Source organism: Rana temporaria, chromosome 3, assembly GCF_905171775.1.
Source record: "Rana temporaria chromosome 3, aRanTem1.1, whole genome shotgun sequence".
Taxonomy (NCBI): Eukaryota; Metazoa; Chordata; class Amphibia; order Anura; family Ranidae; genus Rana; species Rana temporaria.
The window spans coordinates 368,363,315-368,385,797 of NC_053491.1; the positions used below are offsets into that span (position 1 = coordinate 368,363,315).

At 43.5% G+C, this 22,483-nt stretch overlaps 1 protein-coding gene across 1 annotated transcript in view; it reads left to right on the top strand.

Annotated features, from left to right (window-relative positions):
• Nucleotides 1-22,483, top strand: part of C2CD5 (C2 calcium dependent domain containing 5) — a 151,900-nt gene that overhangs the window by 18,921 nt on the left and 110,496 nt on the right. Inside the window, 3 exon segments of the mRNA XM_040345428.1 lie at nt 5,057-5,212; nt 7,353-7,551; nt 13,474-13,598. Coding sequence (XP_040201362.1) covers nt 5,057-5,212; nt 7,353-7,551; nt 13,474-13,598 — 480 coding nt within the window.

Consider the following 22,483-nt stretch of genomic DNA (forward strand, 5'->3'; position numbering starts at 1 on the left):
GATCGGTCTGTGGGTGTGAAAGGGGCCTTAGAAACAGTGTTAACTAAAAAAAATTTGAGGGGAGACGGAAAGATACAAAGTAACATTGTTTAGAAATATTGTTCAGACATAAGATGGAGAAAAAAAAAATCATTGATTTTGTAACTTTCATTCACCTGCACGTTAAAAGGATGAGCTTCCATTATTTGCCTGATGTCAGTTAAAGCGACCTGGCAAAAAAAGAAAAGCATATATGTATTACTTTACTATCCTGAGTAATGTTTTTTTTTTAATTAACAGGCCCATAGCAGAAATATAAAACATTCTCTGCTGTATAGGGGTGTATGAGTGTGAGAGCTGAACTGGTTAGGATTAGTTCACCCAGAACTGATATTTCTGTGTTTGATAGATACTAGAGAAATCCTTGACACTGTCTTCAATCTGCAAACTATATATAAACAAACAGCGCTAGCAGGATAACTCTACATGAAATATGTTAGGAAAATAAGTGTATAAACCTTTCACCGAAGACTTAATAGCAGCTGTTACAAAGGTACCGAACCTCACAAAGTAGAAGATGATGTATATACAGTGCTTATAGGATAACTATAAACCAAGTGGTAAAACAGGGATCAATTGGTATAACCCTGCAGTAATACTTTCAACATAATAATAAAAATATATTTTCAATAATTAAAGTGGTAGGTGCTCCAAATAAAAGTGCATATGTTCTCAAAAGGAAATAACTGGTGCCATGTGCCACACTCTCCACTTGTGACCCCATTTACCAGAGTTCATAGACCACCAGCTTTGAAGTCTGGGGTCAATAGAGCTGTGATAATAAATCAAATCTAATATAAGCCGGATAGGAAAAATGCAGCAGCCTCTTCCAAAGTTGTTCTGGGACTTTTCAGAGTCAGCGACCAAGCTCAGAGGATGGGGAGAAAAAGAAAGGATTCATAATGAATTACTGTAAAAATGTGAAGAATAGTGCATCTCAGGCGTCGCTTACACAAAGGCTGAATCAACAGGCATCAGTACAACCAGAAAACGCCGCTGATCGGCGTGCGTTCCAAGGAGGGCGGAAATTACGTCTTTGATAACGCCCTGTAGGTTGATGCACTTCCAGTTTCGTCAAACCGTTGACGTCATTATTGCCCTTCGTGGAACGCAATCCGATCAGCAGCGTTTCGTTGTTGTGCTGATGCCTGTTGATTCAGCCTTTGTGTAAGTGAGGCCTGAGATGCGCGATTCTTCACATTTTTACAGTAATCCATTATGAGTCCTTTCTTTTTCTCCCCATCCTGTGAGCTTGGTCGCTGACTCTGAAAAGTCCCAGAACAACTTTGGAAGAGGCCCCTGCATTTTTCTCATCCGGCTTATATTGGATCTGATCACAGCTCTATTGACCCCAGACCGCAAAGCTGGTGGTCTATGAACTCTGGTGAGTGGGGTCACAAGAGGGGAGTGTGGCACACGACACCAGTTATTTACTTTTGAGCACATATGCACTTTTATTTGGAGGACCTACCACTTTAATTATTGAAAATATAATTTTATTTTTATGTTAAAAGTATTAATTTTGTGAAAATAGTGCAGCGCTGCGTATCTATAAATCCTATGTAAACAAATGATTATACATTCCATACAACACTTTATGAAAAAAGAAAATGAATTATAAAAAAACAGTTCATGTGTAGGTTTCCAAAGCTGTCACCGCTGTGAAAAAATCCTATTTAAATGAATCCAATGTTCAGTGCACACCACCACCTGCTAAAATGCCTGCTCACCTCAAGGATGAGTATAAAACTCATAAACAGATCACTCCCCGTGTCCACCACGATGAATCCACTTTACCAATGGTAGCGATGCCTACAGTCTCCAGACTGCACCTCTGTGTGGGTAATCAACGTTTAAATTGTCTCCAAACACCACCTTCCTCCATCCGCTTTTTAATAATGAATTCCACTTATGTATCCAGGGGTTAAGGACATGAAACAAAAAACACAAGTACCATAGTGATCTCTGCTTTTGAATTTATTAAAAAAGTTACACTTACAAGAAATAACAATAAAAACAGCAGCATGTATCAAATCACCAGCTCATCCACCGCAGATCTATACTCCCTGGCTACGCCACACATCACAGATACGACTCCTCCCTTCTAAACGCGTATCGGCCTCTCATTGACCTTCATCAGTAGATAGGTGGGTCAAATAAGGAGAAATCTAATCTCCACATGAGCGCACGATGTATCGCCATATACATACAATAAAAAAAAAAAATCTATATGTCTAAAATAAAATTAAATTAAAAGATGTTCCAATGTATATCTTTATCTACGAGGACAAATAATATCTTTATTAGGACCTCATTGACCACATTCATTAAAAATTTAAAATGTACATATATATATATGTGTGTGTGTGTGTGTGTGTGTGTGTGTGTGTGTGTGTGTGTGTGTGTGTGTGTGTGTGTGTGTATGAATCAATCACATATACAACATTTAAATTGTACACCTATCCTAAATAATAATATATAAAACTACAGCTTGTCCAGGATTTGAACACAGGACCTCTCGCACCCAGAGCGAGAATCGTACCCCTAGACCAACAAGCCAAGTTACACCTACCATATTTCATGAGCATATATCACTTAATAAACATAATAAACTCAATAATTAATGAAATCTACTGAGCGTTTATTATGCAACCCCATTTAACCATTATAGATGAAGCAATTCAGATCGAAATCTATATTAAGCCCCCTGGGCTCTAAAACTTGGGTCTCGTATATCCAGGCAGACTCGTGCTGGCTCAATTGTCTTATAAAGTTGCCCCCCTCTCCAGTGATGCTTCACCTTCTCAACCGCACAGAATTTAAGTTGTTTGGGATTCCTATCATGAATCTCTCTAAAGTGATTGGAAACGCAATATTCCTTTCTTCCTTTTTTGAATATTGTTGATGTGCTCCTGCACTCTAACCAATAGAGGTCTAGATGTCCGACCAACATATTTAAGTTTGCAGGAACACTCCAACATGTATACCACCCCCTCTGAAGAGCAAGTTATTAAAATCTTTGATTGTATGTGTTCTTCCTAAAGCTGTGGCTGTGAATTCACTTTTCTTCTTTATATTACCGTATTTATCGCGGTATAACGCGCACCCCTAAAGTGGCCCCCAATCCTGTGGAAAAAACGTTTTTTTTTTTTTTTTGTACTTACAGTTTTGGTGTCTTGCGCGGCGGCCTCGTCGGGTCCGGCGTCCTGCGGCTTCGGGTGTCCTCTTCGGCGGGTCGGGTGTCCTCTTCGGCGGGTCGGGTGTCCTCTTCGGCGGGTCGGGTGTCCTCTTCGGCGGGTCGGGTGTCCTCTTCGGCGGGTCGGGTGTCCTCTGCGGCGGGTCGGGTGTCCTCTTCGGCGGGTCGGGTGTCCTCTTCGGCGGGTCGGGTGTCCTCTTCGGCGGGTCGGGTGTCCTCTTCGGCGAGTCCGGCGTCCTTCTGCGGCGTCCTCCCCGCTCGTTTCCCGCGCCGAGTTTGAATACTGCGCCGACATATACAGAGCGCAGTACACTCGTGTATTGTCGGCAATGCTCGGCTACCCGCGCTGACGTCCTGTACGTGATTTTCAGGGCAAAAAAGTGCGCGGTATACGCCGATAAATACGGTACTCCCTTTCGTGGTCCTACATGCCAGACCTCTCTCACAAGCGTAAAAACCCATAAGAAAGGGAGTCAGGGTACCTGTTTGGTTGTTTTTGTTGGGGGGGTCTAACACTCCTGGCACTAAAATGTCTCTCAGATTAGGTGCTTTTTTGTACACAAATAATGGACTCTGGGGGAGAACACCTCCCAATACTTTATCTCTCAGTAATACATTCCAGTTTCTTTTAATTATATTCTCAATCTTATTCTTCTGAATATTATAACTTAATACCATCCTATATTCCTCTCCTTCTTTCCTTACTACCTTTTCGTTCGTTTTCAGCAACTCTTTTCTTTCCATATTCTTCACTTCCTCTAGTTGTTTATTAACCCGCTGAACATCATAGCCTTTTTGTATGAATTTTTCTTCAAACATTACTGCTTGTTCCTCAAATTCTTCATTCCTGGTAAAGTTCCTCCTGAGTCGGATGAACTGTCCTTTAGGAATATTTAATAACCATGGCCTTTGATGGCAACTGTCCATGGCTATATAGCCATTTCTGTCCGTAGGCTTACAGTAATTAATGTTTATGTTAAAAGTATTACTGCAGGGTTGTTCCAATTGATCCTTGTTTTACCACTTGGTTTATAGTTATCCTATAAGCGCTGTATTTATTTCTTCTTCTTCTTCTTCTTCTTCTTCTATCTGTAGTAAGTTTTCTCTGCCATTAGCCGATGTTGATCTTCGGTTCAGTGACTCCCAGCTGCAATTACTCTGGGTATCGAGAGCCTGCTCCTTGGACCCCTTTCACATTGTGTCGCTTTGCAGGTGCTATAACGCTAAAAATAGCGCCTGCAAAGCGACCTGAAACAGCCGCTGCTATCTCTCCAGTGTGAAAGCCCTAAGGGGCTTTCACACTGGAGCGGTGCGGTAGCAGGACAGTAAAAAAAGTCATGCTAGCAGCATCTTTGGAGCGGTGAAGGAGCAGTGTGTATACTGCTCCTGCCCATTGAAATCAATGGGCACAGCGGCTATACCGCCAGCAAAGCGTCTCTGCAGAGGTGCTTTGCGGTGGTTTTAACCCTTTCTTGGCCGCTAGCGGGGGGGGGGGGGATATAAAACGGAGCGCTCGTGGACGAATAGCGCACCAAAATTGACGGTAAAGCGCAGCTAAAAATAGTGGTGCTTTACTGCCGATGCTGCCCCCGCCCCCGACCCAGTGTGAAAGGGGCCTTAGGGACGTATTATCAGGCTACCCTGGAGTTACAGGGAACTGCATGGTACCACTCTACAGCATTCAGCATTTTTTTTCTTTTAATAAAGGTGCAGGAGATGGTAATGCGGAGGAAGGATTTGACTTGGGCTTTAAATGCTATTTTTATGCTTTTTGTGTAACATGATTCTTTGTGAACACTTTTCCTTCTTCACACTTTCCAGCCACGTCTATCCCAAAGTCATATCGCGCTGTGGTCATACATGGGTTTGTGGAGGAGCTGGTGGTGAATGAGGATCCAGAATACCAGTGGATTGACCGAATCCGGACTCCGAGAGCCTCCAACGAGGCCCGACAAAGGCTGATATCACTCATGTCAGGTAAGAAGAGCCAGTCTAACAACTTATGTGCTTCTACATTGTATATACACATATATCCCATAGGTAGTCTGCTTTATCAGACTAGTGGTGAACTTTTGGTTACACCCTTACAAATCCTTTAAAGGAGTTCTCTGACCTAAAACTTTTAACCCCCGCTGTGCCCAGGCTGTAAAACTATACAAAATAAACTTTCACTTACCTGCCTACGATCCCCCGTTGTTCCGATATCGCCGTCCCGGTCTCTTCCGCTTCCTGTGTGTCGGTGACTCATAGTGCGCTCAGCCTATCAGCGGCCGCAGCAATGTCCCGTCGCGGCCGCTGATAGGCTGAGCGCACTGTGAGTCACCGACACGCAGGAAGCGGAAGAGACCAGGACCGGAGAACGGGACGGCGATATCGGAACAACGGGGGATCGTAGGCAGGTAAGTGAAAGTTTATTTTGTATAGTTTTACAGCCCGGGCACAGCGGGGGTTAAAAGTTTTAGGTCAGAGAATTCCTTTAAAACTGCTGTAAAAGTTAAATATGATAACAGGTGCCCCCCCCCAAATATCACAGAGCTTTTGACTCAAGCTCCCTACCCATAGGTTGGGGTCACTCGGGTCTGGAGTGTGATTTTCTTGCTTCTTTTGTAATATGCTTTGCACAATTTGTATGTATAGGCAAAGAAACTAAAGGAGCTTGTCTTCAATTTACTTTTTGTTTGAGAACTTTGACAATTCTGTTGTGATGGTGATACCTTGTACAATTTTCTCATGAGCTCAGTAAACAGAGTTTAAAGGGTAACTTTACTTTCGTGGTAAAAAAATAATATTTATAGCATATAAACTTGAAGCACAAGTCCTATTGTAATTGAATGTTATTTAAAATGACCTTTCCCTTTCAATCTGCAGCTTTGTAGTTTTCTGTAAAATACAATTCAATATGGCTACCTTGAGGCGTGCTGTATACCAGTATTTCTCAACTCCAGTCCTCAAGGTGCCCCAGCAGGTCATGTTATATAATCACACACACAGGCTGGACTTGTGTCTTTTTTTTAACCTCACCTACTATGTAACTATGTTTTCAGGCTTTCCATTATTTTGCACAGGTGATTTGATCAGTTTCACTGCCTTAGTAATAACACCAGGCATTTTATCTGAGGGAATTCATGAAAACAAGACCTGTTGGGCCGCATTGAGGACTGGAGTTGAGAAACACTGCTGTATACAGATGGTGTACAGAATGCCCCCCCCAGATATATAATTTCCTGCTTGAGTGATTAGCTTACTGATTTTCCCAAAAGTCTGCACTAAGATGCAAATCAGATTTTGAGCATCCCCTGCAACAAAAAATAAATTTTTGGTGAAATACTCCCAAAGGGAAATTAAAGGGATGCAGACCCTGCAACTTTCCTCATTAGAGCCCTGCAGGTGCAGCAGTTGACTGATTATTATAATTATCACTCCCATTAGATTTACTCTGCACATGAAACAGACAAACAAACGCTATTTTGTCAGAATAGCAAAAGGTAATAATCTGCAACAAAGTTTGTTAAAATCCCTTTAATGTACATTGATCACTCAGAGTGGAATGTTTTTTCCCCAGCAAAAGTGGAGTTATTCTTAAAAAAAAAGTTTGCTCTATAAACAGTTGGGATCCTTAACTAGGTAAAGTGGCAAACCAATCTATGACATTGCTACTACCAGGTTCTCTGCTAAAAAAATTTTTTTTGGGGGTTCTAAATAATTTTCTAGCAAAAAATACAGCTTTTAACGTGTAATCAACAAGTGTCAGAAAAAGGTTTAGTCTTTAAGTGGTTAAACTGCCCTCATCTACAGACTGAAGTTCATCCATTTGATCTAAGAACTAAATGTTACTTTGTTTATAGTTATCTCCTATGTTGAGATAAACTTGGCAGGCTGGGCCAGAAGTGAGCAAAGAACTCTCTTCACTTGTTGCATAGAAATGGGAAATGCTGTTTTAAGATTGGGAGCGGCGTAGAATTGCGATTTCAATTCTTTAACGATTAATCGTTCAGCTCTACTGTCTATGTCCCAGTTGGGGTATTGTCTGTTATATGATCATATGTAATTGTTTAGGCAGTGGAGCGTTCATATAATCAGCAGCCTCACAATCCTGTTTTTATTTCCTTTTCCCCAGGTGAGCTGCAAAGGAAGATCGGTGTGAAGGTTTTGGAGATGCGGGGGAATGCTGTGGTTGGCTACCTGCAGTGCTTTGACCTAGAGGGGGAGTCTGGTTTGGTTGTGCGTGCTATAGGAACAGCATGCACCCTGGATAAACTCACTAACCCCGCTCCCTTTGCTCCATCCTGTAACTCTCCATGTAAAGAGCTAAAGGAGTAAGTATATGTACATGGTGTGATTTCTCATCTGTATGTGAGCTGTGGCTTCAAAAGTTAAATGCCCAATGTACATGTTTTGTCAATGATCAGAGGCTGAGGACGTTTTGGCCTTTTTCGTGGCATTTGTGTGTTTATACCATGCACCTCCTGCAGCAGCCCCTCCTGACCAACAAAAGGGGGAGTTTATAATGGTTGTAAACCTCAGACATTAATTATGAACAAAGCACATGCTTCTGTACTATGTACTTACCTCTATCCAAAGCACTGAGAGTTATTTCTCTCTGTTGCCTGCAATAGTCACTTCTGACAGTTTTTCTGGACTCCAGGAGATAATTGGTGATGGGGAAAAGAGCTCCAGCACACCACCTGTGATTGACAACCACAGCTGTGCATGTTTCCAGTACTGTGAGGGGGGGGGTGTGTCCCTTCCCTCCAATCCAGGCTCAGAGCTCTCCTAACTGAGCTCTGCAGTGTGAGAATTCAGATTGCTGCCCCTCTGCTTTTAAGAGCTCAGAGATGCTTTGTAAAATGTGTGCTGTCTCTTTAAAAATGCTGCAGTATAGTACTGAAAAATATTTTATGGGATGAGAAATCCAGTGATCTCCTAACCTTCTCTAGTGAGCTTGACAACACAGTGCCTCTACTTACTGAAATCCTAAGCACTGCCTAAGTACTTATAGAAACATATAAAAGTGACAGCATAAACGAAACCAAGTGGTCCATCAAGTCCACCCCATCACCTGGTGGACTACAGAACACACCCCCTCTCCCTATTTTAGTAAAACCTTTCCCCCTTTCTTCGTTTCATTGCAGCAAAGGCAGTTTAATGTATTGCAGTTCTTATCGTTATTCCAACAGCTGACAGCCTCCATGCCAATCCCGGGTCCACACCTGGGACAGCGGATTCCAAGACACATGGTGGGGCAGTCAAGTGGGAAAGATGGTATCTTTGGCAGGCTGTGGAAGTGATATCTTTCACCTGAAAGCCCATAGCAGGCTAAACAAGGCATTTATTATTATAGTGCAGAGCATTGCACCCATGATCAGCACTTTGCGGGTATAGTGCCAGGCTCCTGCAGGCACTCAGTACAGATGTCTGTCCATAATTTCCATACGGGCAGACAGTTACTGGAGTGCAGGAAGTGTCAATGAAATACAAGAGCGCTCATCAGCACCCTCATAGTTCATTGATGATTGTAAGTAGTTTGCCGCGATAGAAGATGGGACTTGTATTTCTGTAGTGCTGGTAGACAAGTGGTAAAAGGACTGTTGACATCTGCTCATTTTAGTTAAACTGCAGATTTGGTGTCTAACAAAAAGTCTTACTTGCTGCATCCCTTGTTAAAGTTTTTAGGAAACTGTGCATTGCAAAGAGTTTATGTATAACACGTGCAACATGCATACTCCTAAAAAGTGCAAATGTAAATGAGGGCCTATAGCTGACAGCTGACCATATACTATTCAGTCTGATTGCACAATCTCCTTTAATACCATGTAATTTAAGGACACACCTAGACAATCTATGCAATTAGTATTAAATCTCGTATGCTGTTAAACCACTGCTGCTGATAAGGCAGTACAACCGTCCCTGTTTTAACAGGCCCCATCAGCTCAACAGGGGGGCCCGGGCAGCTTTATAGTTAATTTTTTCCCAAGGCCCCTTTCACACTGAGGCGTATTTCAGGCGTTTTAGCGCTAAAAATAGCGCATAAATAACGCCTGAAATACTCCTGCCCCAGCATTCACATTGGGGCGAGGCACTGGCGGGAGAAAAAAAATCTCCTGCAAGCAGCATCTTTGGAGCGGTGAGAGGAGCGGTGTGTATATACCGCTCCTTCCCATTGAAAACAATGGGACACCGTGGTAATACCGCCAGCAATGCGCCTCTGCAGAGGCGCATTGCCGGTGGTATTAACCCCTTTTCGGCCGCTAGCGGGGGTTAATACCGCACCGATAGCGGCCGAATACCGCCGCAATTCTGCGGCAATTCCGACGCTATACCGCCATCACACATACTGCCCCAGTGTGAAAGGGGCCTAAATAAAAAATAGTACTTTGCTAAATCACACCCCTGGTCCCACTTGCTTAGCAGGGGGTATTATTACACTTTACTGGGCCCCATCAGGTCAACAGAGGCCCACACTGCGTACACTGTGGCACCTATGGTTCCTCAAATGCAGGAATGTTATGCCTGACATATTTTAAGCCTCTGTTAGGCCCCCTCACCTGTTTTTTAAAATGGTGTAGGGATAGTGGCTATTCATCCAATAATTTTGCTGTTTAATAGGTAGATGAAATGGTTGTTTGTCGCAGAACCTTGGTAATACAACCAATCAGCTTCTGCCTTTCATTTCCAAAGCTTATCTGAACAGGCTGAAGCAAGCAGCTGATTGGTTACTATGCACAGCTGCTCCAGTGTCCCAGCGGCCTGTGTCTGAAACTTTTATGTATGAGAGAAAAAAAACAGTACCCATTGCAGATGATAGTTTATGCAGACTGGATAAATGGTTTATAGAGTTATGCTGTGTACACACGATTGGGAATTCCGACAAGAAAATCATGGATTTTTTCCCGACAGAATTTTGTCTCAAATTTGTGTTGCATACACATGGTTACACAATTCCGATCGTCAAGAATGCGGTGACATACAACACTACAACGAGCCGAGAAAAATGAAGTTCAGTGATTCCGAGTATGCATGTTTTTTTTTGCGCGTCGGAATTGCATACAGACGATGGGAATTTCCGACAAACTTTTCCCGTGGGAAAATTTGAGAACCGGCTCTCAAATTTTTCTGTCGGAAATTCCGACAGAAAAAGTCTGGTGGGGTCTACACGGTCGGAATTTCCGACCAAAAACTCACGTCGAACTTTTCTTGACGGAAATTCCGACCGTGTGTACGCGGCATTGGGAAACCAGCGATTAAGGCCAGTGCGATTTGCAGTGGCAGGAATCAGAGATCCTTGCTACAGCCATCAGCGGCTAGGTGGGGCCACTGGCCCCATTTACTGTAATGGCAGGTCTTTGGAGGACACAGCTATTCACTGCTCTCTGCACAGGCAGCAGTTACCTGCAGTGATCACTGCAGGTAATCGCTGACAGTGTAGACAGCTGTGAATACCTCCGGCTACCAGCGACCTGTATTTTTAGCAGTTAGGGCTGGTAGCTGTACCTAGCCGCTGAGAGCCATAGCAGGAATTTCTGATTCCTGCCGCTGTAATTTGCACTGGCCCTGGTCAGCTGTGTGAATGCAGCCTAAGTCGACTCTGCACAACTGCTGCAAATGTGCTTGGATTCTGGGTCTGCACAGCTGCTGTGAGTCTGCCGAGTTCCAAGGTTCTGCACAGCTACTGGGAGTTTGGTAAGATCAGGGGTCTGTGCAGCTGCTTGGGGTTCACGGAGTTCCTGGGTCTTAGGCAGATTTCATTTCGACCCCTTTCATACTAAGGCGTTTTTCAGGCGCTTTAGGGCTGAAAATAGTGCCTGAAAAAACGCCTCCCCTGCAGCCCCACTGTGAAAGCCTGAGTGCTTTTACACTGGGGCGGTGTGCTTGCAGGACCGAAAAAAAGTCCTGCAAGCAGTGTCTTTGGGGCAGTGTAGGAGCCGCTCCTTCACCACCCCTGCCATTGAAATCAATGGGCAGCGATGCCAAAGCGCCTGCATAGCGATTTGGCAGCGGCGCTTTTAACCCTTTCCTCGGCCGCTAGCGGTTTTAAAAGCGTCCTGCTAGCGGCAATAAAACAATGGAAAATCGCTAAAAAAAAACACGCTAAAACTAGTGCCGCGACATGCTATCAGTGTGAAAGGGGTCTAAGTAGGAGAAACTGGTGGTTATCGGTGCAAGCAAAAAAAGGATATCCAGACACAAGAAAGGAAAGAAATTGCAGATTACCAGTCCTCACATACCTTGGCTACTTTTTCAATTTTCTGGCAGAGAACATTTTCTGCATTGGTAATTCCTGCTGGTCCTACCAAGAATTCAGTGTCCATGTCACTTCATGAGAGCTGACCTGAAATCTCACACAATTTCATCAGCTTCCTAGGTAATGTGAGTGATCATAGACCAGGATGTGACTTACTGGCAGGAGCACCAGGTAAAAATAAAGCAGCTTAAAAAAAAAAAGAAAACAAATGCAGCTACCGCATATATGAGTTGGTAAGCTGCTTCAGTTTAAACATGGCTTGTAAAGAAATAAGCAGGCCATATGTAGTACAATCTGACTGTACAATCTTTTGTAGATTTATCAACAACCTTGTATTGTTGGGAACTACCTAATTGAATACATCATTGAACAGGCTATTTGGGTAGGCCTTTTGTATAAAGTTTGTACAATCAGATAGAAATGTGAGCATCACACCATGAGAAAAATTGTTGACATAGTGAAGTTGTAAAGTGGAACTCCAGCCAAACAGCTCAATGCACAGTTTAACTGTCAAACCTGCCAAAATATTCTTAATTCTGTAGAGTCAGTCCTGTAATTTTATACTGTGTATATACTCGGAGTACACCCACTCTTCTCCAAGCCTGCAACATCCTGTGTCATGGACTGTGAATTTGTTTCATCACATTTGTCCTTGCTGTATCCACTCCTGTGGGCCAAACCACTACCCATTTCAAACACCAGTACCTGCAACATGTTAGACTGATGCACTGTGCTGATTTCTCATTTGTCAGATTGACTCCTGGTATGCAGGAGCTTTTGCAAAGACGGTAAATATAGATTTCAGGTAATTAAACTGGCATATTTAAAGTGACCCTGTTGCTATCCTAGGGGCACTTTCACATTGCGGCACTGTGGTTTTACCAGTGTGCAGGGGCAGTGCAGTGTATCTGCAGCTTTCATGCAAGTTAACCACTATGGAGTGCTGCAGGGAACTGTGTTGCTTTCTTTTAAGAACTAGAACCACTACTATCTGACACTTCCTGGTGCGTCGTCCTGTCATCCTACTCTGTTCTGTAGTGACATAGTGGCCAGGGGGGGACACGCTATCTGACCACCCCAGGATGTGTTGGATAGCAGATAGGAGCTCTTCAAGTTGGCAATGTATTTCCTCACACATTCTTTAATAGGGTAGCTGTCTATGAGTACTTTTAGAATAGCGACTGGGTCTCTTTAATATCTTAATAAACACATAGTTGCACTTAAAGCGGAGTTCCGGCCACAATTTCACTTTTTAAATATAAATACCCCTGTAATACACAAGCTTAATGTATTCTAGTAAAGTTAGTCTGTAAACTAAGGTCCATTTTGTTAGGTTGTTACAGCATTTAGACACTTTATAAAATAGAAATTGACTGGGGCCATCTTAAGTGTGGACATCATGAAGCCAGACTGTATGACTTCCTGGATTTCAGCCACAAGCAATGTAATAGTTTTCAGATCAGGTTACAGCACCTGTACTGTCCAAGTCACATGATTCTTCGAGACTGGGGAGTGCACAGACTCCTGGAAAGTTACACCCACTACATTCCCAGGAGTCTGTGCGGTGAAGCTTAAGCACCTAGGTGCAGGAAGTGGGAAGATTAACTATTCTGCCTAGCAACAACACTTTGAAGGCATCTAAAAAAAAAAAAAATAATTCTTAAAGGACTAATGATTTTTTTTTAAAACTACTGATGTAATGTTATATTTATGGGTGGAACTCCACTTTAAATGTGTATAAAAATATAATAAATGGTTTTACATTCATTGCTGTACATTGGGTGGTGATGGTTCCTAAGCAGTGATTTTCCTTTTGCTACATATATGTCTCCAGCCTACAGTCTCAGGAGTCTCCCCTCAGCCATTTCCTCTGCTTGCATGCTTCAAGGGGGGGCCTCCTTCCACTAACCAAATCTCTACCTTGACCATTCTTTAACCTCCAGTACTTGTGTGTCCTGTTCTCTCTCTTCTTTCACCTCGCTGACACTTTTCTTAGGTCTCCGCTGGTCCAGCCACCGAGCCATGGATATCGATCGACCCACAACAGTCCCATTCACACAGCTTCTGGCTCCCGACTCACTCAGAACTTCTCTGTGTCTGTTCCCACCCTCATCTACACTGGTACGAGATCTGGGGGGAGGCAGGATGCAGGTAGTGTAGGCAGGTACTTCTGAATACATGTGAGGTGTCCAAACTCTCCTCCACTGACCTTCAGCTTCACCCTTCTAGGAATTATGTTCATCCCACTCTTTATTTAATGCTAGGCCCTCCCACAGCTGATATTCCAGTGGATGCTGAAGGGTTAGACCCCCTGACACTTTTATTTTTGGGGATTTTGTTAGTGAGGTATCTGCATTGAGATTCCAGGTCACTGGGTGCTGTGCCCATTATGAGGAGTTATCATTATCCCTGTACTGAATTCCTGGCTCTGCACACCTGCTGTGTCCATTATGTTGCATTATAAGTGTCCCTGCCCTAAATTCCCACCTGCTGGGCCCATTTTGATGAGTTGTGCCTGTCCCTGACCTGAGACCTGCTGGGCCCATTATGAGAGGCTCCCACCATCTGTGTGTTGGGTTTCTGGGCCTGCAACCTGCTGTGCCCATTATGAGGGGTTCCTAGAATCCCTGTAGGATTTATTCAAAATCATGGTATTTTCATTCAAAATCCCTGTTTAGCCAAAAACTTTAAGATGGCAGAAATATCTCTATTTAAGAAACCAGCAAGTGACGAAGCCCTCAAGGCTTCACCGTTATTTCATTAGCGGAATTTGTTCCATTAATAAATCGATGACAAATGTATCAGCAAAATCCCCACTTAATAAGAGGTCTGCTGGGCAGAGGAACTAAGGAGCAGACATCCACCCACTGGAATCTCATAAAAAAAAAAAAAATTGTAACCTCATTAAAATGTCCCATTACATTTCTTTTGTTTTAACCAAATGTTCCATGTAATGTAAAAAAAGAACCCAAAAATGTTCTGCAAACAATTTACTGTGTCCTCCACACACCTGGCATGGCCCTGGAGGTGAGGGAGGAAGATTTGTTGTCAGTGGAGGGGATGGGGGGCACGGCAGGTAAGTAGCCATGTAGCCATAGAAAGCGCTGTTACTTTCCTTTTAGCTGCACGGTATTAATGCTGGATGATAAGGAAACAAGCAGAAGAATATTTTTTTTTTGTTGTGGCTGCGGTCATTAGAAAAACACTGTCATCTCTTCTTTGAAAGTTTCTGCTTCCTTTATTTTACTTTTTGCTTCTTCTCTTTATTTTGGTGATGATTTTGCCTGTTTGGAAATCGTTGGTTGACAGATGCTGCGTGTACTGCATGGGATGCTGGGAGAGGGAGCCCTCTCACTGCAGCAAACCTTCCTCAGGGGCGGTCCTGCGCTCCACCAGCTTTCATTGGGAGGGGTTATTTAATGTTTCTCCCCCTTCTTCTGGCAGGGCTCCCTTCAGTGAAGAGCTTAATCCCAATGCTCATTCATCAGGACCCTCCACCCCTCTGAAAAACCAAACCTATTCCTTTTCACCTTCCAAGTCCTACAGCCGACAGTCGTCCTCTTCTGACACAGATTTGAGTTTGACACCCAAGACTGGTAAGACACATCCACCCAGTTATGTTTTATTTTTTCCTTATGTCTCTTGGTTTGTCATTTTTTCATGCACCCTTCCCTGCTGTAAAGTTATCAAAATCATGTCAATACTGTGTAAAAATTGGCATTACATCTCTGTGTGAATTCTGGAATGAAGTAATTTTTGTCAAGGATTGTGCTAAAGTACCTTGTCCATGCCAAATTATTACCTCTGATTGGACACCCTCGTGAATTTTTTTTTTTGCTGATTTTAGCCGCACGGTATTAAACATGCCTTGTGACAGTAAACATCCCTTGTGACAGTAATAGGCAGTGACAGGTACTCTTTATGGAGGGATCAGGGGTCTATAACCATCCCCCTGCCACTGATCCCACAATCCCCCTGCCGCTGATCCCACCATCCCCCTGCTGCTGATCCCACCAACCCCCTGCCGCTGATCCCATCCATCCTACCATCCCTCTGTTTCTGATCCCATTTCTCTGTCCCTGATCCCATCCATCCCATCGTCCCTCTGCCACTGATCCCACCATCCCTCTGCCCCGATCACATCCCATCTCCACCACCATCCCTCTGACCCTGATCCCATCCATCCCACCATCCCTCTGCCACTGATCCCATCCATCCCACCATCCCTCTGCCCCGATCACATCCCATCTCCACCGCCATCCCTCTGCCCCTGAACCCATCCATCCCACCATTCCTCTGCTACTGATCCTATCCATCCCCACCACCATCTCTGTCACTATCACTAAATTGTGCATTTAGGACAGGAATGCATTTCAGGTCTTTGTTAAAACAATCTACTGAGCGGCACAGAACTAGTTTGTAAGAAAATGTTCACAGCTCTTACGGCAAAGAAGCCTTTTGCCGCGTACACACGCTCTGAATTTCCGACAACAAATGTTTGATGCAAGATTTTGGTTGGATTTTCCAACCGTGTGTAGGCCCCATCAGACATTTTCTGTCAGAAATTCCGACAACAAAAATTTGAGAGCTGGTTCTCAAATTTTCCAACAACAAAATCCCTCTCGTTAATTCCGATCGTGTTTGGACAATTCCGAAAACACAAAATTCCACGCATGCTCTGAATCAAGTACGAGACGGTAGCGCTCGGTCTGGTAAAACTAGCGTTCGTAATGGAGATGGCACATTTGTCACGCTGTAACGGACTGAAAAGCATGAGGCTATAAAAGCGCGAATTGTCTCTCACCAAACTAATACTAATACGACTGGTATTGAACTTCTTCTTTTTTCTAGTGCCGCTGTGCGTCACCGCGTTCTTGACGTTCAGAATTTCTGACAACATCTGTGTGAACGTGTGTATTTAAGACAAGTTTGAGCCAACATCCGCCGGAAATTTATTTACGGTTTTGTTGTCGGAATGTCCCATCGTCTGTACGCAGCATTTCTGTTTTCCTCTAGATGTAAAGAATGCCCCTTTGTCCTCTGTTGTTGTTTTTATTTTTTTTATAATCCCTTTTTTCCTTTATTATAACAAATTTCATTTTACCAAAAAAAAGACAATATACAGAGACGAACAAAAGCAATGCATACAATTTACCCCTATCAAATACTTTTAACATATAGCACTTGTTCCCCTTTTGCCCTTGGATTGCTCTGGATATATACTCCTGTTTTACCCTTTTCATTCTATTTTAAGGAGAGAGAGAGAGAAAAAAAATAAGGAGCTTAATAATGCCCTTACTTTCTCTGTTCCCCTCAGGAAGGAGAGCAAGAAAGTAAGACAAGGGGAAAACGGCAAAAAAAAATAATTCTACCTAATCTGATAAAATTCTCCTAAACCTCTCCCCCCCCAATCCTTCCATTACTTGAGATTTTTCTCTTCCCTTCCTCCTCCTTTCCCTTTCTTTTCTCCTCATTTTTGTTTTTCTCTCGTCCTGAGCAAGTATAAACATACTCCGTACATTTCCTGCGCAAGTCCCCCAAAAAGAGAGAAGGAAAAAAGAAATTCCCTTCTATCTCTCCCCTCCTAGGGCAAGTAACCCTTCACATAACATTACTCTTCCCTCCAGAGCACCCTGAGGTGATGGTAAACACTCACATACACGCAGTATCCCTAAATCTCCAAAAAGAAGAAGATAGAAACAACAACAAAACAAGACAAAATAAAACAGAAAGCCAAAAAAAAAAACCCTGGCCTGGCTCTCCTCCCCTCACCCCACCCCCAGGGTCAGTTCGTCCCTATTTCAGAGGAATAGTATAACCATCCTGCCCATATATCCTTAAATTTGTCTTGTTGATCTCTTACTGTATGTACCCATCTCTCCGCTTCCATAGTCCTCTCTACCTCCCCTTCCAATCCTTTATTGTGGGCCATCTCGATTGTTTCCAGAATCTAGGAATTAGTGCCTTGGCTGCATTTAGCAAGTGTGGAGTGACACTTCTTTTATAAAATTTAATAGATGATGGCATCCTATGAAAAAGGAAATGTAGTGGGGGTGGCTCTATAGCTCTAAGTGTTAACTTTTTTTATCCAAGGTGTTCTCTCATCCCAAAATGTCTTAATCTTGGGACAGTGCCATCGTAGATGTAAAAATGACCCCTTCTGGTTGCATCCTCTCCAGCAGTTATTATCTGCAGATGGGTACATCTGCACCAGGCGGGTCAGAGTCCGGTACCATCTAGTGAGAAATTTATAGGACATTTCTTGTATATATGAACTAATTGAGGAATGGTGTGTTGTCTCCATCAATCTATCCACTTGTTCTGTCGTAAAATTATGGCCCAGTTCTAGGGTTGTCCCGATACCGATACTAGTATCGGTATCGGGACCGATTCCGAGTATTTGCAGGAGTACTCGTACTCCCGCAAATACCCCCGATACCCAAATAGAATACTCCCCCCCCCCCCCCGCTCCGCCGCCGTCACGCTGCATTCCCGCCGCCGTTCGCCGCATCCCCGCTACCACCGACTGTGTAATACGCGCCGGGAACATTACAGCTTTGAATAGCTGTAATGATTGGCGCCACGCATAGACACTCCCCCTTGCTCGGGTGAACTGTCCAATCCCGAGCAAGGGGGAGTGTCTATACGCGGTGGTGTAATTTTCCCCGCACGCTGTTTAAGCAGGAGAAGAGAGGGGGCGGGCGGAGAGTGTCACTGGCGAAGGGGAAGAGGTGTGGCAACCCTGAACCTGAAAGGGTGAGGAGGAGGCGAAGGAGGGTCTACTTCGAGAAAGGGGTCTGTGGAGAACGTAGGAAGAAGCCGGCACCGGCGGAGAGTCCAGGCTGCAGCTCTTCACAACGCCCGGTAATTGTACGTGCTCTGTGTACTACTGCTTGTCGCCGCATGAGCCAGGGGGGGGGGCGTTGTTCTCACTTGTGGGGGACCGGCACGGAGAGCGTGTGGGGAGCGCAGCACTGACATTCCGTGTATGCTGTGCTGGGACTTGTCGTTCCACGTCAGCTGGATACACGCTTCCCGTCATACAGGTTCCTGCTCTGCCCCTGAAAGTTACCTGATTGGACGATTATCCACACACTCTTATCTGATAGGATGATAGCACCTCACACTCTTATCTGATTGGACAATTGCCCACACACTCCTATTGTATTGGATGATGATTCTCTAATTGAACGATTGACCACATACAGGCTGCGGCATCTGCATCTTAGGTATGGGGGGACATGGCTGGTTATATGGGGGGACATGGCTGGTTATATGGGGGGAGATGGCTGGTTATATGGGGGGACATGGCTGGTTATATGGGGGGACATGGCTGGTTATATGGGGGGACATGGCTGGTTATATGGGGGGACATGGCTGGTTATGTGGGGGGACATGGCTGGTTATGTGGGGGGACATGGCTGCATTTGTGGGGGGACATGTCTGCATTTTGGGACACATTTAAAAAAAAGTATCGGTATTCGGTATCGGTGAGTACTTGAAAAAAAGTATCGGTACTCGTACTCGGTCCTAAAAAAGTGGTATCGGGACAACCCTACCCAGTTCCTTTTTCCACTCACAAATTTAATAGGGAGTTGTATGACCGTGAGCACTCAGCACCAACTTATACATACGAGATAACATATGAGCCGGCTTTGATAAATTAACACACTACTCCTCAAAAGTGTTCCCTTTGTTCTCTGTAATACACTGAACGTGAATAACTTGTAGCCCTCTTTTGGGATGGTTATGAGAATTGCCCTACTCGAATAGGATATTCTGCCAAGAGCAAATGAAAGTAAAGAAATGGAGTTCTTGTGACTGCTTGAATTTTTGGTTAAAAACCATGAGCAGTAAAATAAGCATAATGCATCGCAGAATCGAATTGTGGACAAGATAATCGTAATCTTATCAAATTGTGAGACCAGTCAAGATGCGCACCCCTAGTTTCAAGTAATAGTCGGTACTCCCATTAACATTTCCAAACTGGAGATGAATTGTTCTTCAAAGGCTTTAGCAAATCTAGCTGAAAGCTCCGCAAATGTTTTGTAAATTCTTGCTGCATGCACTGAAAAATGTGTGAACAAGGCCTAATAGTTGCAGCTGATCCCAACTTTTGGAGCCTCTTCTCGTGTAAACCAGCTTGTTAGAGCCCTGGTACCCAACCTGTGGCATGTTGGAACGTCTTGTGCATTGCAGCAGCCAGTAGTAAATATACATTGATTTGTAAAGGGGCTGTAATGGCAGTAATCTAGAACAGTCTAATAAAACATACTCCCAGTCTCGAATAGTCTCATGCATTGTAGTTCTAGCCTCTAACGCTACTTGTAGCATCTAGCCACCTCCCAGCAGTATGTTAGAAATCTCTGAAAATACTCTGTAGAACTACATATACTCAGTCATATATGCTACCCCCTGGGGACATCAGGTGCAGCAATTGTGGCCCCCTATATCGATTAAGTTTAACACCACTGCATTGGAGTGTTGCCTGGTTTGTGAGACCGCTCTGTCTGGGTAGTTTTGTCACTCCAAATACTGTATAACAAAACTGGTTGAAATGGAATTTTAACACCTGGAAACTTGCATATTTTTATATAAAGTCATGATTTTGATAACTTCACCACCATGTTTGTTGATGGTTGTGCTTCATGAAAACGCCATGTACACTGTTTGTAGCATTTCTTAAGCAAGCAGTATATATCTGTGTTTGGTATTTTATTCCTTCATGTGTTATATCCTTTATATTTCTTTTATCTTCATTTATTTTATCATTTGTATCCTTTTTTTTATTTGTTTTTTTGTTTTCTCTTTTCTTTTTTTCTCCACCTGAACATTCCATTCTTTGTCTGCCACTCCCACAGGCCCCCCCCTGCAGGGGCCCAGGATTTTCTTCTGCCCCAGCACACCTTCCCTTATCTGTGATCCCCCAAGTCTTAAAGGGTCCTATAGCCACTCTGGCATGACCCCATCACGAGCTAGCCGTGTCAGCCCATTGAGGAAGTCTGTGTCATTCAGTGACGAGATGCTGCTGTCGGCTGGTAGGATCACCCACCTTTTGCCTTACGTTGCTGACTTTTCACAAGCACGTTTTTTATTTGTGGCGGTTTGAACTGCATCACAGTGCTAACAGTGTATTTGTGCACGATACTCAACACGTATTCACATTTTTGTTATGCCTGGCTGTTATTAACCATGATTGGTTTTAAGGCAGTAGCACCACGGACTATTGGTCCATGTGACATCCCAGACACAAGACCATCCTCTGGTGTTTCTGTCTTAGAACTTTCTTCGGTTTATTGTTCCAAGTGAACTGTGCATGCATGTACATACCAGGCCTTGTAATTCTGCTAGTGAAACACTGTTGCAAAACAATCTACAATTTTAAAAATAGTATCCAGTACAAACTTATTAGATATGAGAAGATGCACTTTAAGCAGGTCTTCCTGGGAACATTTTATAATTTTTTTTTACATTTGATTGATCCATAATCCAGATGAGACAGTGTGGTATTTTAGTATTTGTAGCTATAAAATGCTGTTTTCTTTTTCTTTCTTTTTTGAACATTAAATTTTGTTTTGCATTGTACAGCATTACTGGTTCTTGCTTTGAAAACCAGTTTTAAGTGCAGTGCTACCAGAGTGTAACATACAACTGTAGTGGTAGGAGGTAGTCCCCACTTCTGGACTAAATATTAATAAATTGAATATCTTTTTTATTTGTTTCATATAAGGCGAGGTTAATAAATATATCGAGAATGCTGTGTGGTGAGAACCATTGTCATGACTGCTGAGGAGCTGTGATCTTTTTCAGGGTCTGTGTACAAGGGCATTTAAATGTTTGCTAGTCTCCCCATATGCATCAGTGGGAATGCTGAAACAGGTTGATGCAGCTTAGAGAGAGGTCAAATGCGTTTAGGAAGGAAATCCTATGGCATTCAAAAGTATCTCAAATGCAAGTTAAAAGCATCTAAACGCAAGCTGCATCTGTCAATCTACACAAACCCTAATGAAGATCTCCCTGGTGGGGGTAAAATGCGAGTGCTAAGCTGTGAAAATCAGTTTACATACAGTGTTTGTACTAAAAAAAAAAAAAAAAAAAGGGGGGGGGGGGGCTATGAAGAATTGATATCCAGCGCATTTCAAGAGTTGTACTAGTGCCTCCCTTTCATCAGGGCTTAAGTTATACTTTGCAGGAGGGATCTGGATGAATAATTTGACTCCTTGAACGTTATTCTTATTGAAAATCAGTTAGAAGCACATTCAGCAGAAACCTAAACAACCGGTTTAAATTGAATTAAATACCAGAAGTAGGGGTGCAACGGATCAAAAAACTCACGGATCGGATCGATCTTCGGACCAGGAGTCACGGATCGGATCATTTTCGGATCAGTAAAAAAAAACACAAGACAAACAAAAGTTTTGTCTTTTTACATTTTTATTAATATTTTTTTTTTACTACAAATGGCGGCGATCAGTGATTTTTTTCGTGACCGCGACATTATGGCGGACACATCGGACAATTTTGACACATTTTTGGGACCATTACAGTGGGAAAATGGCAATTACAGTGTTACTGTTTTACTAGTGTGGGGGCAATGTTGGCTATGGCTATTATTAAAAGCCATAGCCAACATTGCCCCCACACTAGTAAAACAGTAACACTGTAATTGCCATTTTTGCCACTGTAATAATAGTCACTGTAATAATAGTCATAGCCAACATTTCCCCCACACTAGTAAACAGTAACACTGTGTGTATAGCCATTTTCCCCCTGTATTAGTCATTAGCCAACTCACTGTACTGATGGTCCGTCTCACTGTACTCAGGTTGCATGCAGAGTCAGCGCGCTCTTGCAGAATAGAAAAGATCCACGAGCAGAGGGAGGGGTGATGACGCCGAGTGTACCAAGATGGCCGACCGCTCCGGAGCTAGGCCAAAGCCGCGGTCTTTCCTAAGGCCGCGGCGGCGGTGCGTTCCACGGATCGCATACTGTGCCGATCCGAACAG